Here is a 21,305-nt window from a genome sequence, read left to right as displayed (position 1 = left end):
CTTATGTATGTGGCATGTGTTATGTGGTTGTATGCTATGTTATATTTTGGGAACTCACTAAGCTTTTGCTTACAGTTTATTTGGGTGTTTCAGGTACTTCTGGTACTATGGGGAAGGGTCCGGCTTGATGGCGTAGCATTCACTCCCATCACTTTCCGTATTTATCGATATTGATACTTTGATATTTTGGATATGATGTGATGTAATGGATTTTGAGAAACAAACTATGATTGTAATTCCTATTATAAAAATGAAAAACTTTATCTGGATTTTTGGGATGTTACACATTTCGATGTAAATTAAAAATACCTAAAAAATATAAATTATTTTTCAGTTGATCCCCTATGACAATGACATCTCCAATTTAAACTCCGAAAACATTTTCAGTTCGTTCTGGAGGTGTTTTACGCAATCTGGTACATTAATTATAGATGAATAAGCAGCTTATACAAACAAACAAACTAGATTTTTGAGGTGAATAACACACCCTTAAAATAATAGGGTTGTAGTGTTCTTCCTCCATGTCGGAGTTGTGTGCTAGAGATCGGAATCACGACTGTGGTCACGTGTTGGAATCGGAATCGAAATTCAGAGCAAGATCCGAAATGAATGCGAGGGTTCGGATTTTTTGAAATTATATTCCGGAATTTGAAATTCAATATCCCGATCCGGAAAACGGATAGATAGTCCGGAATGGCAATTCCAGAGGCACGGAAATAAGCCGGCCCACCCGAAAATTAGTCCGAAAGATGTTCCGGAATACCCTATTCCGGAATAAATGAGAATTATAAAAAAATTATATTTTAAAAAAACACCTAAAAATGATTAGATTACTCAATTCCCTATGTAACATTCTTATTCTTTAAGTAAGCAAATTTAGAAAACAGGTAAGTTAGGATTCTTATTCAGTAATGCATTAAACTACACGAGAACCGAAAAGATGAAAATATCATATACCATAAATGTATTACATACAAAAGATAAGCTGATAAATTTCTTATTTTGTATTTACTATATTAGACTGAAAAAAAATGCACAAAAAAATGATAACGTACAAGTCGGAAACAAAAACAGATTCTGATTTACGTTTCTTGTTTTCAATATTACATTGAAATATGATCTCCATAATGTCATGTGTAATGTATTAAGAATAACTAGACGAATGCCCACGCGTTGCGCAGTGGGGATAATTATGTAGTTTAATATGGTTATATATGGTTTAATGTATTGTGAATAAGTCATACATAAAACTTGTATATGATTAAATAGCATGTATATTTTTTTATTTATAGATTTTTTATCATAATAAATAATGAATTTTTTTTTTACTATTAGTTTAAAATTTTAAATGTAATTTTTATGTACACATTAGTATCTAATGTAATTAGTTGATGATTGTTAGATATGGATTCTTATTTGTGGTCGTCTATTTATGTTGAACCTCATAAAAATACATATTTAACGACTTTTGTTAGTTTTACCATTGAATAGAAAATGCTGTCGTATTTTAAGTAATATAAAAAATCTCATTCTCAATCTATTTTAAGATAGTGACATATTTTAAGTTAATATAAAAAATCATATTCTAGAACTAATGAAAATAAAAAACAGAGCCAAAATTTTTAACTATAATAAAGTTGATTCCAATTATGTTGGCTAGCGTAGGATTTATTTTGTATTGCGTCATTGGGCTCGGTTTATAGTCCAAAGTTTTGCACTCCGGTTTGGGCCTGTCCAACCGTGAGCATGTAGGGTTTACTATATAATAATGTGCTTGCATGCATATTAGAAAAACGATCTAGAAGACGATAGTATTACGACAACATTACAGATTTCTTTATCGTTCTTGTAAACCCTTTAATCCTCTACAGTTGATGTTCTTTATCGAGCTCTTCTGAGGATTGTTTTATAATCATTCGACATTGTTCGATCCATTCTTGAGTTGTTTACTGTTTTCGTGTTCTTGCTGTTTACTCTTTATTTTACCTGTTTAAGATCTAATCGATCTTCAAGTTAGTTTTTAACTTATCAATTGGTATCAGAGCAGGAGGCTGTGTAATCGATACACTTCTTTTCTATGAAAAAGGTTTCGATTAGGGTTATTCCGCAATTACTGATATTTATTGAGCCGTCATCTCATTATTGACGTATCTCGATATTTATTGTTTTGCCCTAATTTGATTTATTACAAGTCTGATCTTTGAACAGGTTATTCGATCATTATGGACGAGTCGCAATCGAATCCCATCAATATTTCGAACAGCATTGGATCAACAACGAAGATTCCCATCTTGTACACCCATGATTATGAAGTCTGGGCGCATCACTTTGAAGATTATGTTATAGGATCTGAGGATAATGGATACCTCATCTGGGAAGCAATCATTAATGGACCGTTTTCTCATTCTGCAACTTCAAGGATTATTAAAACTCAAAAGGAGTATAATGATCTTCTGAAAGATGTTAAAGATATTGCGCAAGATGAAAAAGATAAATTTCAGTGCAATATCAAGGCATTAAGATTGATCAGATTCGCCCTTCAATCCGACACTTTCAGGCTGGTAAGTTCATGCACGACGGAAAAAGAAATATGGGACAGGTTACGTGAACTATACTCTACAGACGAAGATCTAGAACATTCCATTCAAACATTACTCTTGTCTGAGTTTGGTGAATTCAGGCAAGGAACTGAAGAAACCGTGACCCAAACGTTCGATCGCTTCAATCATCTTCTTAGCAAGATGATCAAACATGACATCGAAAGGAGGCTTATTGAGCAGAAGGTTACGTTCTTAAATGGTCTAAGATCAGAGTGGAGAGCATTCGTGTCCACAGTTAAAGCCCACGATCAATTTAAATCATATTCCTTGGCGAAACTGGTGGGCATTCTCAAATCTCAGGAGAAGATTGTGTTGCAGGAAAAGAATGTGGTTTCAAGCCTAGGTTCGTTGGCTCTTCTGTCCAAAAGTAAGGCTATGATGGAGGATGAAGACCTCAACTTGGAAGATTATGACCTCACGTCTGAGGATTATGCTATGATGGTGTCTAACCCCAAGAGGTTCATCAAGAAGAGATTTCCCTCCAACAAAAATCGAAACTGGCAGGGGAGTTATAGTTCTGAAAAGATTAAAGATGAACCGAAGGTTGAAGAGTCTAAGAAGGAACCGAAGGCAGAAGGTGATTCTGGAGTAAGCTGTTACTATTGTGGTGGAAAGAACCACTATGCAAAGGATTGTGTCCTTAAAAAGATGGCTGAAAAGGATGAGGAAGCTTTGCTGCATAAAAAGGTTGATGAGATAAGGAAGAAGAAATCTATTGTTAACCCTTCTATGAACGCTCTAATTGTGCAGGGTTCGGCTGCTGATGACGAGTTCGGTGGCGTGGAGGTTTGGTCAACCGACTCTGAAGACGATGAAGTGAGGAAGCCTTCTCATGGAAAGGCTTGTGTGGCTAAAGAAGAAAGCAGTGGAGGAAGGTGCTTGATGGTGTCCGACGTATCTCAGATGAGGGGATACAACACTGATAGTGGGAGTAATGAACCGATGGAGCAACAGGATATGTGCTTTACAGCTAAGCCGCTCAGCGTGCAGTTCAATGAGCTCGACGAACTGATCAAGAAGGTACAATCCATATTTATCTCATTTAAAGTCCCACAAAGCTCATATGAAAAAGAACTAAAAAGTGTTAATTCAAGAATCTCTCATCTAGATAGTAGTTTAACTCAAACTCGAGTCACCAATTCTAACCTAACTGACCAATTAAGCAGGGTGTCTTCGAAGAGTGAGGAACGGCGCATGTGGATCGAACTAAAGGAGTCGGAATTAATCAAAACAAAAGATGAAAACATTTATTTACAAAGAGACAATTTAAAGTTGTTGAAACAGCGAAATGTTTTCTGTTTGATTGCCAAACGTCTTTACTCTAATATTACTCAGCTTCATTTGGATTGTGAAATAGGACAAAAGATTCATCGCATGATTTTACCCTTTCTTGAGTTTAAGGAGGATGAAATTGATGCTGAAGCGTATAATTGTGAGAGTGTTATTTCATCTGAGGACGTTAATCCGACGTACATGTATGGACTGGACAAAATAGAATCTTTCATTAAATCCAAGGACCATAAAGACATGCTTAAAAACCTTTTGGATGAAAATGATAAACTGAAACTGAGAACCGAAACCATACAAAAATTTGATTCTTTAAACGCCAACTTGAGCTCAAAAAATAAAATTGATGTTGAAAATGCATCTAAGCTTAATGAGGACGATAATATGAGTGAAATTCCTGTAGAGGATACGGTTGATTGTTCAGAATTTGTAAAAAGCGAACCTGAAAACCGCAAGAATCTAATTTCAGAAAATTCAGTAGAGTTCGCTCGATTGTCCCAACAAAAGTCCGCGATTCTTGCAGAGAAGGCCGTTTTATATCAAAAGGTTAGAACCACTCCAAATCAGGTATACAAGGTCACAGGCGTAACCGAACATCAAACTGCTGAACTCACAACTATTGTAAACGAGGACAATGCTGATGGCTGCGATGACTTCTTCTGGTCAGCACCAATTGATAATGCTGATGAAACAATAGGTTTGTTTGAAAGGACCTCATGGAAAAGCAAAGGGAGATACGTACCAGAACCCTTGAATAAACCTGATAACTTCGATGTGCCAAGCACAAGCGGTACGAAAGACATTCCTCAAGAAAAAGGAATTTCAGCAAAAGAAGTCACCACTTCAATTGAAACTTCCTCAGTTCAGAGTGAACCAGCCCTAGAAAAACCGAAACCGAAAGCTAATATCCATCATCAACCGAAGCAGATGAGAAATCAAAAACGTCAAAGGAATCAGAGATACAGGAAGAATCTCTCTGAGAGAAAACAGTTTTGGCAATCCCAGAATGCTTATTTCTCACATCAAGACAAGAACTTAAAGTCTGAGAAAAATCCCATTGAATCACAAGAGAGATACAACAACCGAAAGCAGAGGATCAGTTCGGAGAAAAACATCAACCGAAAGCAAAGGTTCGGTTCTGAGAATGACTCCAACCGAAAGCAGAAGTTCGGTTCAGAGAACTACACCAACCGAAAGCAAAGGTTCGGTTCGGAAATCAAAAGAGATCAAAACTCTAAGGTCGGTCCCACCAATGATCAAAAGCAAAAGGGTCACCTTGAGTCTTCAACCAAGAAGTCATCTCATTCTAAGCTCTCTCATTCTATCTCATCTAATTCGGCTAATTCTTCCAACTCTTCTTCACCTCGTTCTAAATTCCATTCTGCTCCTTCTCAAAAATCTCAATCATCAGCAGAACAAAAGGGAAAACAGAAGGTTTCAGCGTCTGAACCAGAGTCAAAACCGAAAGCACCAAATCCTAATAAAATTAAAGTTTTTACCATCAAAAAGAAAGACGAAACAACACTAATAAAATGAACATATCTCGTTGACATCTCTCTTACTATTCCTGTTCCTGTGAAAGGCTCACGAGGACCCAAGAAACTTTGGGTTCCTAAATTTGCTTAATTTTTGCAGGTTATCAGTGACGAGCAGTTTGACGAAGAATGGTATATTGACAGTGGCTGCTCACGTCACATGACAGGGAGGAAAGAAGAGCTAAGGGAATACAGGTCTCTTTCAAATGGTGGAAACGTGAAGTTTGGAAACAACTCCTTCGGCACCATAAAAGGATATGGAATGATTACTAACGGTGATTTCACGATAAGAAAGGTTGCATACGTGGAAGGGTTACAACACAATCTCATCAGTGTGTCTCATCTCGTTGGAGGTACCGGTCTCAAAGTCTCATTCGACGATGAGGGTTCAGAAATTATTGAGAAGAAGACGAAAAGAGTTATTCTCAAATCTGAACGTAAAGGTGAAATGTTTCCTCTAAACCTCAAACCCATCAAAGGAAACCCAACTATCTGCTTGTTATCAAAAGCGCAATCTGACGAAAGTTGGCTGTGGCACCGAAGGCTATCTCATCTTAACTTTAAGGATATCAACAAACTTGTCACTGGAGGTCACGTTCGAGGTCTTCCACTGCTCAAGTTCGATAGAGACCATCTGTGTGCTGCATGTGAAATGAGGAAGCAAAGTCGTCAAAGTCATCCATCTATAATAAACACTAAAGTTGTTGAACCACTAGAATTACTTCATATTGATTTGTGTGATCCATCATCTATCGAAAGCATCGGTGGTAGCAAGTATATTCTTGTCACTGTTGATGACTTTTCGCGTTTTACATGGGTGTTCTTTCTGAAGCTTAAATCTTAGGCGACTCACAAGCTAAAAGTGGTCATCAAGCAGATTGAGGTACAGCTAAAGAAGGTCGTTCGCAACATCAGGAGCGACAATGGCCTGAAATTCAAAAATAGAGAATTCGAAGAATTCTTGGCAGAAAAGGGAATTAGTCACAACTTCTCAGCTCCCTACACACTCAACAAAACGGGATTGTCGAAAGACGAAACCGATCTTTGTGTGAAGCAGCCCGAACTATGCTAAGTTTCGCTTCCTTACCTCTTTATTTTTGGGCTGATGCTATTTCTGCTGCTTGTTTTACACAGAACCAGTCATATCTCAACAAGCGATTCACGCTCACTCCTTATGAGATTCTCAATAACAGGAAGCCCAATGTGAAGTTTTTCCATGTGTTCGGTTCAAGGTGTTTCATCTTCAATTCTAAAGAACACCGCAACAAGTTCGATGTAAAAGCCGACGAAGGAATATTTCTGGGCTATTCTCTTACTTCTAAAGCGTACAGGGTATTAAACAAGTGTTCGAGGAAAATTGAAGAGACTTACTACGTAACTTTTGATGATAGCTATGTCAAAAAGCTAAAGGCCAATGAAGACACAGCTGAGGAGATCTTTCCTCAAACCAGCCAAGTCACAGCATCGATCGCTAATCTATTTGAGAATTTCATGGAGCTCTTTGACGAATTGGAGAAAGACACTCTCTCAGAAGCAGGCGCAACAGACAACAAGGTAGATCATATGAAGCAAATTGTCGAAGAAGCTGCCAAGAGAATGAATGGAGGAGAATCGAGTTCTGACGGACCTCCACCACACAATGCTTCAGTCGAGGGGGAGAATCCACCATCATCATCCCAGCCAAGCTCACAAGTCGAGGGGGAGCCAAGCACTTTGCCAACCGAAAGTGTCACACCATCCGAAGGTGCATCAACGCCCGAAAGCTCCACACCACAAGAATCCTTTGAAGCTCAAAGCATTCCTGAAAGCTCATCTATCGAGGGGGAGCAAGCTAATATGTCTTACGACAATGAAAGCCAGTCCGAACCAGAAGAAATGATAAACGCTGAATTAGATCCAACCTTTGATCCAAACTACCCACCTCTCACCAAATGGACCAGAGATCATCTTGTCTCTCAAGTTGTTGGTGATGTATCTGAAAAGGTTCTAACTCGATCACAACTCAAGGCAAAACAGACTTCCTTGTTTTCTAAAATCGAATTTTGCATGTTTAATTCATTCGTCTCAAAAGTTGAACCAAAGACAGTTAATACTACTCTTGATCACTCCGATTGGGTTCAAGCCATGCAAGATGAACTAAACGAATTCGAGAGGAACAAAGTCTGGCGTCTTATTCCAACTCCTCCAGATGCCTCGGTTGTTGGTCTTAAATGGGTCTTTAGGAACAAAATGGACAAGGAAGGAAACGTAATTAGAAACAAAGCTCGTCTGGTTGTGAAGGGATATTGTCAGGAGGAAGGCATTGACTATGAAGAGACTTTCGCTCCTGTAGCTAGACTGAAATCTGTAAGAATATTTCTAGCCTATGCTGCCCACAAAAACTTTGAGGTTTACCAAATGGACGTCAAGTGTGCATTCCTCAATGGTGAACTCGAAGAAACTGTGTATGTGGTGCAACCTCCTGGCTTCGTAAATGAAAAGTATCCAAATCATTGCTACATTCTGGATAAAGCCGTGTATGGACTGAAACAAGCTCCGAGAGCCTGGTATGAAACGCTGACTAAATTTTTAAAGATGTCCAAATTCAAGCAAGGTTCGGTTGACCCAACCTTATTTCGCAAGAAGGAAGGTAACCACCTTATGATCGTTCAAATTTATGTTGATGACATCATCTTTGGCTCAACGAATCCTAGCCTAACAGCTGAATTCAGAAAGCTGATGGAGACTAAATTTGAAATGAGCTCAATGGGTCCTATTAACTTTTTCCTTGGTTTAAATATCAGACAGGGACCCAAAGGCATCTTTATTAATCAGGAAGCTTACACGAAGACTCTCCTAGCAAAGTTTGGCATGATGGGAGATTCCAAAGTCAAAGTTCCAATGGCGTTTGGCACCAAGCTCACCCCATCCCTGGACAAACCGGCTGTTGATATTACGCTTTATCGACAGATGATAGGCTCACTAATGTATCTCACTGCTAGCAGGCCTGACATAATGTTTTCTGTTTGTTACTGTGCTCGATTTCAGGCAAATCCACGCGAACCTCACATGCTTGCAGTGAAGAACATTCTACGCTATCTCAAGCGAACCACCTCTCTAGGTCTATGATATCCTTCCAACTCAGGCTTCTTCGTTCAAGCCTACTCAGATGCAGACCTTGGAGGTTGTGGACTCGACATAAAAAGCACAACTGGTGGCTGCCAATTCCTTGATGGGAAGTTGGTTAGCTGGCAGTCAAAGAAACAAACGTGCGTGTCTTTGTCCACTGCAGAAGCTGAATACATTGCAGCTGCATCCTGCACCTCTCAAGTGATTTGGATCCAGAGTCAACTTCGAGACTATGGACTCAATATGAAAAAGATCCCACTATATTGTGACTCTGAAAGTGCAATTAGGATCTGTCATAACCCAGTGCAACACTCCAAGACTAAGCACATAGCGCTGAGGTATCACTTCATCAAAGATCATGTGGAAGATGGAAACGTTGAAGTACACTTTGTTAGAACCACTAATCAACTGGCTGATGTCTTTACCAAAGCTCTTCTTGAAGCCTCATTCAACAAAATTTTACAAGGGCTAGGTATGATGGAATCAGAGTCAGTACCACAAACTACCTCTCGATCTCAAACGGAAGAAGCGAAATAAACCGAACGTTCGGGTTCGGTTGAATAATCTGCACTCGCTCATCATTTCAAAGGTAGTTTTCTTGGTTGTAAATTTCTTGTATAATGTTGCTTATCTTATTATCAAAAGTATTTCCTATTTGAAAGTCTAAATTCCTTGGTTTCTAAAATTTTTTTCAAAACCGAAACCTACCGAAGGTTCGGGTTCGGTTTTTCAAAATTTTTCAAAACCGAAACCAACCGAACGCTCGGGTTCGGTTTTTTAAAATTTTTCAAAACCGAAACCAACCGAACGCTCGGGTTCGGTTTTCCAAAATTTTTCAAAACCGAAACCAACCGAACGCTCGGGTTCGGTTTTTCAGAATTTTTCTCAACCGACACCAACCGAACGCTCGGGTTCGGTTCCAAATCTTTCCAAAGTCTTTTTTTAACTCTTTTTAATTTCTTTCTGAGTCTTATTTTTTTTTTACTTTGTTATTTTTAATTTTTTTTATATCCAAAACTCCAAAAATATTTTGTTCATTATTTACTTTTTAGTCTTTCATTTTATATGTGTGTTCGTTCGTTTATGGGGAATGTGTTAGAATAGTTAAGTGTCCCTAGAAGCATGCTGCTGTATGTGCCCAAAGCCTCATCAGATTCTGAATAATAGCCTTAATGACTTGGTATACACAAACCTTGTCTTCCCAATTAGGCTATCACATTTATTCTAATCGTGAGCTACCTAACTCTCTTCTCACATGAGATAAGAGTTTTCTGCTTGGTCCTACTTTTCATAGCAGAGGTACTTTTCCTTCTTACACCATCTCTATTACATTTCTCCATCACATTCGTTTCATCAACGTAACCCTTGAGACTCTCAGAAATTACCACTGAGGTTTATGGTTACTCAAAAACTGTGTTTATGATCTTAGTTTCGTGCCACTACAAGCTGAGTGAAACCCAAAATTCAATACCAACTCTGAATTGACGGTGAACAATCAATTTGATCAAGTTTTCACTAATGAATTGACGGACGTATCCTCCTAAAATCTCAAGTTTTTTTGTGATTCCTATGAAATTGTTACACACCATAACATTTCTTCCCTTGGGATCCAGTTTTAATTTTTTGTTGAGATTTTATATTTACCAGTTACTTTAACATTATTTCATGCCTACTTGTTCAACAGACTACACCGGTCTCACAAGTACTTTGTTCACTTTCTATCTTATTTCAAGATTAGAACTGTTGAATCAAAGCTAAAGCCACCCTAAGGAGCCTAATTAAAAGAAGCCTTTCAACACTTCTTAATAAGTGTTTGATCGTTATTCAACGGGAAACCACACTAACACTTTAAGGTCTCTCTTGACTTTGAAGGAAGAGATTCGTGCTCGGGATCATTTGTTTCGTGTCTTAAATGACATCACAATTATACATAACAAGATTTGCTTTATTTCTTTTCTTTTTACACCCTTAGCACGAAAATCTTTGATTTTCCAAAATTCTGGTACTAATGATTACAGGCTGTTTCACTAAATTGGTGGTTAATTAAAAGACGTGGTCAAAATTAATCCATGTGGGCGTATCATTCAAAAGCTGCTGTTACAAGGATAAGATGAAGGGTTGCTGACTCAGGCGGGAGTCTAATGGATTGAATTTCAAACGGCGGTAAATCGGGGACGCATGCGAAGTTGAAACGTCCATTCTTTAACTGACATTGTAGACGCGTGTGCGAATTTGAAGGGGTTCCTCTCTGGCACATAAAGGCGCGTGTGAATTTGAAACAGTTTCTTCAGAAACGACGCTTGTTGAGTGGCGCGTTCCAAGGAATCTGACATTCTCTCTCATGCGTGATCATCGCATACCTTAACTGTCACGCCTCAGTCATTCCAAAAAACCTTTCGTATTTCGATAGAAGATTTGAACAGATTTTTCTCTCTCCTTACAACCATTATAAAAGGCGACCTCCTCTCCCTTTTACCTCTTTACTGCATCAAAATTCCCAAGAGAGCAAAATTCCTTGAAAACCTAACTGTTCATCATCTTCTTCCCCACTTCAACAATGGCAGAATCATCGTCAGTTCACGCTACTTCCCACATCCTTCCCATTCACCCTCAACAGTGTTTGGTGATTGATTTAACCCCTAAGGCGTACGACTCCTACATGTTCCCGATCATTGAGTGCCTGAAATACTCGCCCATTGCCCCTGCACTTTCTAAGGTGGAAACAGTGCCCATGGAGATTTTATCGCAGATCCATGCGACTGCACATTATGACAAAGCAGTCGATAGAATCTTCTTCGAGGTTGCTGATCACAAAGCCTCGATTTCCAGGCAACGATTTGGCTCATTGCTAGGGTTTGCTGCTGACCCTTCTAGGGTTAATCCGGAGACGATTCCGATTGGCCACCTCTACAATATGTTCTACAATATGGGGTACACGGAAGTGCTCACCTCCGTCGTGAAGTTTAAAAAATCATGTTTGCCGCCACAGTGGAACGGTATGTTCACTGTCCTTTTCAAGGGTCTTTCAGAACGGAGCTCCGGTTCAGACGGCTCCAGTCGACTCTTTCTTTCCATCATGTATGGCGTTTACAACGGCGTCAACGTTGACTATGGGTTGGTTCTCTGGAAACAACTCATCCAGAGTTTATCCTCCTCCTCACGACATTCTGAGGTGTCGTATGCCAGGTTCTGGACCATCGTTGCTAAATGGGCGATGGATAAGCACGATGTCCCCACTGCTGCCGGTGCATCGATGTCTTCGATTGGTACTTTCCATACCACGAAGATCATCGTCTCAGATGCATCGAGGTTCTATTTCATTGGCTCTATTCCAGAGACCATGTAAGTTGATGTTCCATCTGACAGCAGGATCATCCGGACTATCAAGGAGTTCACGCAGTCTGGACCGAGGGAGCTCACACAGGAGATGCTCAAGTCTATTCAAGATGCTGATAAACCTGTTCATAGAGGCAAAAAGGCAGAAAAAGGGAAGCAAGTGGCGAAAGAGGGTAAAGGCCCTTCTCCCAAAAAGAGGAAGGCTACTAAACTTGCTCAGTCCCCTCAGCAGAAGAGGCGCAAAACTCAACCGAAGCGAAAGCTTATAATCGCCTCCTCTTCCAATGAGTCGGAAGGTGAGCGTTCGGATTCGGACGGCTCTCAAAGAGGCGAAACCCCTCCAAGAGGCTATACCCCACCCAGATCACCTACCCCTGACATGGAAATCCATATCTCACCAATTCCCTCTCCCACTCAAACAATTCCCACTTCCATTCCCACCATAACCCCCACTACCACCATTCCTAAAACCTCTTTCCCTATACCACCACCCATTTTTACTGATACAACAACAACAACAGCCACTGCAAAGGTTACTACCAACGTATCTGATACGGGGATTCATACCGATGCAACCGAACCACCACCAGTAACCGAAACCCAACAACCACCCGAACCTACCTACACTCCAAAACAACCCGAACCCACCCCAGCTCAGACTCAACCTGAACCAACTCATACCACAACACCACCAGCTTCACCACCACCCCCATCTCCAAGTCATGCCTCTGACGGAGATAACCCTTTCCTTGGAGGAGAAAATATGACCTTCGATTCGGTTTACTACAATCCGTTTCAGGTCCAAAGCGACGATGATGAGGAAGCTCCAGTAACAAAGAAACATCTTAAGGAGCTGCATGAGAAGGTTGACCTGCTTATTGCTTCATCCTCCAATTCTCAATCCTCTCTCTCTGAAGTTGCTCTTCAGAAGATCGTTGATGCCTTCTCCAGGGCTCAGCATGATTCTGTCGCTTCAGCCACTGCTGCCATTGACGCCTCGACGAAAGCATGTGAGGCTGCGACCGAAAAAGTCGATAAACTATTCTCTACCGCCTCTTCCCTGTTAAAGTCCTTACAGGAGAGTGCCGATGCCACAAAGACAACGTTGGAACCAATCGTTCAAAAATTGGCCACGTTCGTCTCCACGGAGTTAAAGTCGTTTGCTACCCTTCGCCAATCCATTAGTGACGACAACTCGGCTCTTCGTGCCTCCATCGACGAGCGCCTCTCTAAACTCCAAGCGGATCTCGCCGCAGAAAACTCGTTGACGGACGTTCTTGCAAGCCAAACCATCGCCCTCGCCCTCAAGGTCAAGAGTGCTCAGCTTTCTAACTCTCAGCAACAAATTGACGCTCTTCGATCCGAACGGGAGGTCATCAAGACATGTGTTTCAGATGTACACTCTGCCCTATCCAACATCCTGGAAGCACACGATCCGATTCTCAACCATTCGGTGAGGCGAACCCTTGCTGAAAAACTTGCTCCTACCCTGGATCTCCTCAGTAAAATAGAAGGGCTACCTAGTTTCGTGTCCACTCCGAAACAAGGGGGAGAAGTGAAGTCCGGATCGAAACCAACTCCTTCCTCAAAGGCTGCTCACACAACCGAACCTCTTCCTACTGGTCAAACTTCTGGTTCGGGTGTGAAGGATAAAGGAAAGAAGATAGCTGAGGAAGAAGATGAAGATGATCAAGAAACCATTGTTGACTTGCTGAAACGCAAAAATAGTCACAATGTTGAGAATGACAATGTTCGTGTGGCGCGAGAAGCTGAAGAAGCTGAACGCAAGAAGAAAGAAGCCCACGATCTCCTCGAGAGCAGGAAGACTCTTTTCCCTGCCTGGACTCAAGAGAGAATGATAAAGGAGGCTATCGATACTCCGAGCATCCTATGGCTCGAACCGGTGATCTCCTTCGACTGCTATAATTCTGTCGACTTGCAGTTTGACATGCCCTTAACCCGAAAGGCGTTTATCTTCCACGCCTTAGCCAACGTTGCTGAAGTCCCTCATCCTCATCCGGAGATTGATCAGGAATTAATCGAGTTCTATCTGAAGGTCGCTCAACCACAATATCAAACCTGGAGCGCTCAGAAGATCGTCAACGTTCGGGTTTTGAAACCATATACCGAAGGTAGATTCATCAACGTTCGGTTCCGGGTGATCCGAGGGTCTGCAAGAACCGAACATCTCATATCTTTAGCAGATCTACCGAACCTCAACCCCCATGACTGGATCGTTCTGCACAACATCCTCTTGACGGATGAAGCTGAATATGGTCCGATCATAGACCATCTCAAAAGGATGTTGGTATGCTATATCATGGAGGTAGCTCTGATGGATCAGGAGATTGCCACTGTCTTCAAAAAGAAACCGAAGATCTCTCCTGTTGGCTCGGCCAGTGATCTGAACCAGATGAAGATGGGAAAGATTGACCCAAGGCGTAATTTGGTCATGTTCACTAGGGCTGAAGGACAGAAATGTCTCTTTGCCTTAGCGGATAAACATCTTTATACCACTGCTTGTCTAGAGCATGTGTTGGAGATCATCCATCGGTGTAAAGAGAATACAACGGATGATATCAAATACTTCAACGATATGATTCAGTGGTACATCCGATTCAGACAAACGATACTTGCTCTTATCTCTCGTCTGTTTCAGACTGTAAAGAAGAAGGTTCCTGCTGCTGCTGGCCCAAGCAAGAAATAATGATCTCGCTCCAATTGACGCAAAAGGGGAGATTGTTGGCTAGCGTAGGATTTATTTTGTATTGCGTCATTGGGATCGGTTTATAGTCCAAAGTTTTGCACTCCGGTTTGGGCCTGTCCAACCGTGAGCATGTAGGGTTTACTATATAATAATGTGCTTGCATGCATATTAGAAAAACGATCTAGAAGACGATAGTATTACGACAACATTACAGATTTCTTTATCGTTCTTGTAAACCCTTTAATCCTCTACAGTTGATGTTCTTTATCGAGCTCTTCTGAGGATTGTTTTATAATCATTCGACATTGTTCGATCCATTCTTGAGTTGTTTACTGTTTTCGTGTTCTTGCTGTTTACTCTTTATTTTACCTGTTTAAGATCTAATCGATCTTCAAGTTAGCTTTTAACTTATCAAATTAAAAAGTGCTCAATCGAAGATAATATCATTCAATAAACATCATAAGATATTACGTTATATTCAAATTACAGACATCATTTTTGTAAGAGTCATTCAAAATATATGAGATTATAGTGTCTAATACAACAATGTAATAACCAAATGACCCTAACATATTTTAAATGAAATATAATTATAATATATTATCTATGCAACTAAATTTCTGCACAACATGTGGGATTCGTCTATTATATGGTATTCTTCAAATATATTATATTATAGTATAAACATTATATTTGGAAAACCACTTTGAGTTATATTGTAGTTTATAACATTAAATTTATGATGGGCTGTATTTGACACACAGTTGTGTATTTATATCTATATTTTAAATGAAATATAATTATAATATATTATCTATGCAACTAAATTTCTGCACAACATGTGAGATTTGTCTACTATATGGTATTCTTCAAATATATTATATTATAGTATAAACATTATATTTGGAAAACCACTTTGAGTTATATTGTAGTTTATAACATTAAATTTATGATGGGCTGTATTTGACACCCATTTGTGTATTTATATCTATATTATATATTTAAAACAAATTTTATATAAACATCCAACCTAAATATTCATCTTCAAGTTTTTTTTCTTCGCCACGTAAACAAACTTTTGTTATAAAGCCAAAAATGGAATAAAAGACACTTAATTGTATGATCATGATATATTGTATTTTGATTGGGGCTTGTACAAAACATGCATGAGCATATATTATTAATTTATCTCTTGTTTTGGGTAATTCGAATAGGATAGCTTCAAATCCAACGTATCAAAAGGATTACCCATTTACTTATAAAGTCTAAAACCCAAAAACCCAAACATCTTCTAATACCATACAAATGCATGAAGTTTTAGCAAATTATTATCTCATATGAATTACCATTGATTATATGTGATTAATTATTAAGAAGTTGAAAAGGTTTGGGGGTTTCAAATGCATGAGGTTTTAGCAAATTATTGTGGGGGGGTTTGGAAAACCACTTTGAGTTATATTGTAGTTTATAACATTAAATTTATGATGGACTGTATTTGACACACATTTGTGTATTTATATCAATATTATATATTTAAAACAAATTTTATATAAACATCCAACCTAAATATTCATCTTCAAGTTTTTTTTCTTCGCCACGTAAACAAACTTTTGTTATAAAGCCAAAAATGGAATAAAAGACACTTAATTGTATGATCATGATATATTGTATTTTGATTGGGGCTTGTACAAAATATGCATGAACATATATTATTAATTTATCTCTTGTTTTGGGTAATTCGAATAGGATAGCTTCAAATCCAACGTATCAAAAGGATTACCCATTTACTAAAGTCTAAAACCCAAAAACTCAAACATATTCTAATACCATACAAATGCATGAGGTTTTAGCAAATTATTATCTCATATGAATTACCATTGATTATGTATGATTAATTATTAAGAAGGTGAAAATGTTTGGAGGTTTCAAATGCATGAGGTTTTAGCAAATTATTGTGGGGTCTTCAAATACATGACAATCAAGGAAAAATGCAAGCTTTATAAGTAGGTAAGAAAAGTATATTGATAAAAAAAACAACCCCAATCACATATTTTAACAAACATGAAACATGCAAAAGTCACCTTCAGTCCAAACATATCACAAACATATCAGTTGTTAATTAGGCCATATTTCCGCAACCATGTGAGCATTCTAATAATGTCATACAAGCTAATTCCACAAAATAAAAATAAAACGTATCTTCCACTAATCCCTTTGATAAAAACATATGCTGAACTTGAGCTTGGTTAGAAAGTCAAGAAAGCTATCTACAATACGACGATATATATATATATATATATATATATATATATATATATATATATATATATATATATATATATATATATATATATATGAAAACTACAAAAATTTAAGCCTTTCTAGATCTCGAATGAAGAATTATGGCCAAAAAGGTTCCTAAAAAACAAAGGGAACCCCAAATTACGAAACTTGTTTGATAACATTTAACCCCCATGCATTTTCCATTATAACCATTGGCAAGCCCTTGCTTACGATAAAGAAATGCTGCCATATCTCCAAACACGAAGGACCCAATTGGGATATTTGCGACCACAATGTTATGGTTGACACTAAAGTTCTTGGCCCCAAAAAGCTCAGCTGTTGTTGACACAGAGGCCGAGGACACCGCACCTGTGCATATCCCGATAATGGCTGTACTTATGTGAAGACATATGTTGCTACCATTAAGGAGTAAGAAGAAAGCTCCTGTCATTGGGACCATCATCAATGCTATTAAAGCTGGCCTTGAAATCTTGTATTTAGCCCTGAAACAAATATATTATTTTGTAAGTAAATTATTGAAATTGAAAATGTTGTTATATTGTTTGGTAGGAATGGTGGAATTAATGAGCACTAAAAAGGATGGCTCAAAGTGAGACTTACGTTTGAATTGATTTTCAACCAGAAAATTCTCTATCAACAAAATTAAATGTCACATTAAATGAGCATGTAACACACAACCTTTTTGGGAGTCTGAATTGTAAGGTTAAACTGGTTTCCACGATAATGATTTATACATCATGCATTAAGAGTCTCATATTAATCGTGAATTTATTAAGATTTAACACTATTGGCATATAATGAATTAAGCTCAACTATAATAGACATAGAATAAATATGTAGTTGAATGTTCATTCAGTCGTTGAATGGAAATAACCAAGGACACGTATTCTTAATATGATGTTAAATTTTATAGAGTTTAATAGACTTATAAATTAAAGAGAAAGTTATATAAAAAATAGAATATTTGTATAGTAATCAATTAAACTTTGTAAACTAAAATAGATTCTAGATGCCCTAACCAAGAATAAAGAAAATGGGGACAAAAAGAATACCAATTTAATTCCCTTTCATTTTGTATATTTTCTTTTCTTTTTATGGTTTGTTTTATGTGAATAATCTTTTTTCATATAAAATGAGACGAGTGATAAAAAGTAGAAGACCGAAACAAATAAAACAATAACCGTTTCAACTGGTTCCAAAAAAAAAAAAGAGAAAAAGTTTCAACACACTTAATTAATTAGGTACAATCCGCGGAGTAAATTGAAAGTTGTTAATTTGGACATGTTGGAAAATTACTATTCCCAACTTCTAGTTGTTTTAATCAACTTCATTGTGTTTTTCAGATGATAATAACGTTATCATCCTACGTACGACACTTACTCTGTTAGGGTAAACGTTAAAATAATTACCAAACTACCTTTAACTTCAATTATTTCTGAATTCTATTGCCTTGATAATAACGTTAAAGAGTGAAAGAACATTAATTAATTAAGTAAAACCATCAACCATGGTACCTTGAGAGATGGTAGTCGAGGAGGCAAGGAAAGAGTCTACCAAAGAAACCAAAAGACGAAGCCAATGAAACCAAAGAAGAAGTGCTTGAATTCCCTCTTGACTCTGCAATTTGTCCCAAATTGTTCAAATACACCAACCCAATTGTTGCACCAAACAAATACACAAAGAAATACAACCAAAAATTCAATCTTTTCACCATTACTTTAGCCTCCATCTCTTCACCATCACACATCACCACCCCTTCATCTTTCACACAGTGTTCATCCACCACCCCTAATCCATTTTCCTCCATGCTACTCTCATCGCATACCTTCTTCCCGTAGCTTCTGATCAAACATTTATGCTCCATTTTCTCTCTCAATTTCTCCACTAATGGAACCACCAAAGGTGCCAACAAGAACACACACATACCAATTAAAATTACCAACGGAGTAAACATGAGTCTTTTCCTTGATTCTAAACTGGTGATCACTGCGTAAGTTCCTGTAAATATGGTGATTGTAAAGATCACAAGAAACCCACGTGATAATCTCTTCGATCTTGCAGTGGTAACCACTGTAACAAACGGTGAAGTGATCAAGCAAACCACGAGGGGTAGAATACTATTCAACAAAAGATATGATGTTGTTGTTTGTATTGACGTTAAAGATGATGACTTGAACACCACATCAACTACAGCTGAATAAATCTTTGCACTCAATCCTTGATAACTAGTTGATAAACCAACTGCAAGTTGTAGATCCAGTGGGAAATTCTGTATTGCGATCATGTAACAAACGGTGTTGATCCAACAAATGCTGTTCCCAGCCAAAACTGTTAGTAGAAACAAAAGACTGTAGGGAAGGGAGGAGACTTTATTTGTTACAAGGAAAAGATACTGAACGCCATAGCCTATGAACCCAAGTGAAGAACCGATTAAAAGAACAAGCCAAAGAGGGAGATGATCTGCTGCCATGCCTGATAAAAAACCGAAGAGTTTTCCAGAATCTGAAGCGAAAGCTAAATTGTTGAGCTGAAGCTGTGAGAGTGAAAGAAGCTGCTTCAACTGGGAAGAGTACGATGGGAAGTTTGAGTTTGTTGCACTAATGGATTGAAGCCAAATTGTACCAACTAAGCTTAGCCATTGATGACCCATTGAAGAGGTTAATTTCTTGAAAATTAGGGTTATTTTTCAAGATTTTGATGGGATGGAGTCGGTTATCTTGTGTGTGTTCATGTGCGTGTAAATATAAGACATATGCAGTGTTGTATATAATATGTGGTTAAGTGGAATGCCACCAACATTTTTGGTACACATGCTGTTTGTTTGGAGAGTTATTAGATTAGATGCATATAATGAATATGAATGCAGCAATGGGCCATTAAAGAAGTGCACACGCAAGGGTTGCATTTGCTTACATCAACGTGTCAATAACTCAATATATCGTTTTCCAGTTACAAAATAGTTATATGATTTAAAGCTATGACTGTTATTTTCGACTATATAGTTACTTTTAATTTTTGAAGATCGAAATAAAAAGAACTGATTTTTTTTCTTTGGATATGTTAATTTAATAAAATTAATTAACATATTTACCTTTCGTGCGTATGATTGTTTGATTATGATTTGACATATTTTTTGGGCATACATGTAAACTTAAAGTGGACAAAATTATAAAATTTCACTTTTTCTCACTTTACCAAAAAACTTATATGTGAAGCTTAACTGGTAAAATGTGAAATTTTATAAAGAAGATTCAAGCTTCACCAACAGCATACCTTTTTTTTTTTTTTTTTTTTTCATAATATATTACTTCTTATTCTTCTTATTTTATGTGTGAAAATTGGTTATATCCTCACACTTTAAAATGCAACGTGTTTAAACCCCCCCTAAATTATTATTATTATTATTTTTTAATATATATATATATATATATATATATATATATATATATATATATATATATATATATATATAAAAGTGTAACCATGTCATTTTTGCATGTTTTAAGCATGAGTTTCTATATTTACATTAACTACAAAATAAAAAAAATACAAAAAAACCCCTCATATTTGTTAATAGCATGAACTAATTGGATCAAAATAGTATGACGATATCACAAAAATAGTACTATTTAAAAAAAATAAAAATCTAAAAGAAGTGTCCTATTTGTCACGCAATTGGGTATGAATCGCCAAACCGAAAGGTATTGTATGTTTGGCTGAAAAATTATATTATGGACGTGTACGACACAGAACGTTTAGAAGTGTTTAATAGCTTCTAGCGTTTAACAAAATGTTTCGTTTTAAACAAAAAGTCTCATTTGATACTATAAACTTTAACGTTTAGTTTAAACAAAACAGTCTAAATCTAAAAACTACATCAAGTAACGTTTACTAAATCAATATTTATATGTATACGAAGGTACTTTTTGGTTGCTGAGGAGCCCTATGGAGAATCAAATGGTTTACTAATACCATAGTACTTTTTTTTTTTGATGATTTTACTATTATCACATTTCAAACTAATCATGTTATTGTTATGATGTATACAAATTGCTTTCTGCACAAGTTTGCTTGTCTTTTGAGAATTCATATTCCTACGCATTAGTGTTAGGTTCTATTTAGGAGTTTAAATGCTTTCCTTTTCTAGTTAATCATGCTATTGTTGAGATGTATACAAATTGCTTTCTCCACAAGTTAAATAGAACCTAACACTAATGCGTAGGAATATGAATTCTCAAAAGACAAGTAAACTTGTGCAGAAAGCAATTTGTATACATCATAACAATAACATGATTAGTTTGAAATGTGATAATAGTAAAATCATCAAAAAAAAAGTACTATGGTAAATGCTTTCCTTTTCTAGTTAATCATGCTATTGTTGAGATGTATACAAATTGCTTCTCCCCCTTAATCAGACGAAGACGAGCA

General features: G+C 37.5%; 1 protein-coding gene across 1 annotated transcript; it reads right to left on the bottom strand.

Annotated features, from left to right (window-relative positions):
* Positions 1-16,933: 16,933 nt before the first annotated feature.
* Positions 16,934-19,712, bottom strand: LOC145055360 (Major facilitator superfamily protein). The gene is made up of 2 exons (XM_079003655.1): positions 18,392-19,712; positions 16,934-17,359 (listed from the first exon to the last, which is right to left on the bottom strand). Exons 1-2 carry the CDS (start codon positions 19,525-19,527, stop codon positions 16,945-16,947), a joined length of 1,551 nt encoding a protein of 516 aa, XP_078859781.1. The 5' UTR covers positions 19,528-19,712; the 3' UTR covers positions 16,934-16,944.
* Positions 19,713-21,305: the final 1,593 nt, after the last annotated feature.

This window comes from Lactuca serriola, chromosome 5, assembly GCF_051521515.1.
Source record: "Lactuca serriola cultivar US96UC23 chromosome 5, Lser_US96UC23_V15, whole genome shotgun sequence".
Lineage (NCBI taxonomy): Eukaryota > Viridiplantae > Streptophyta > Magnoliopsida > Asterales > Asteraceae > Lactuca > Lactuca serriola.
The sequence above is the reverse complement of the archived record's forward strand: the minus strand, read 5'-3'. Positions and strand labels throughout refer to the sequence as shown.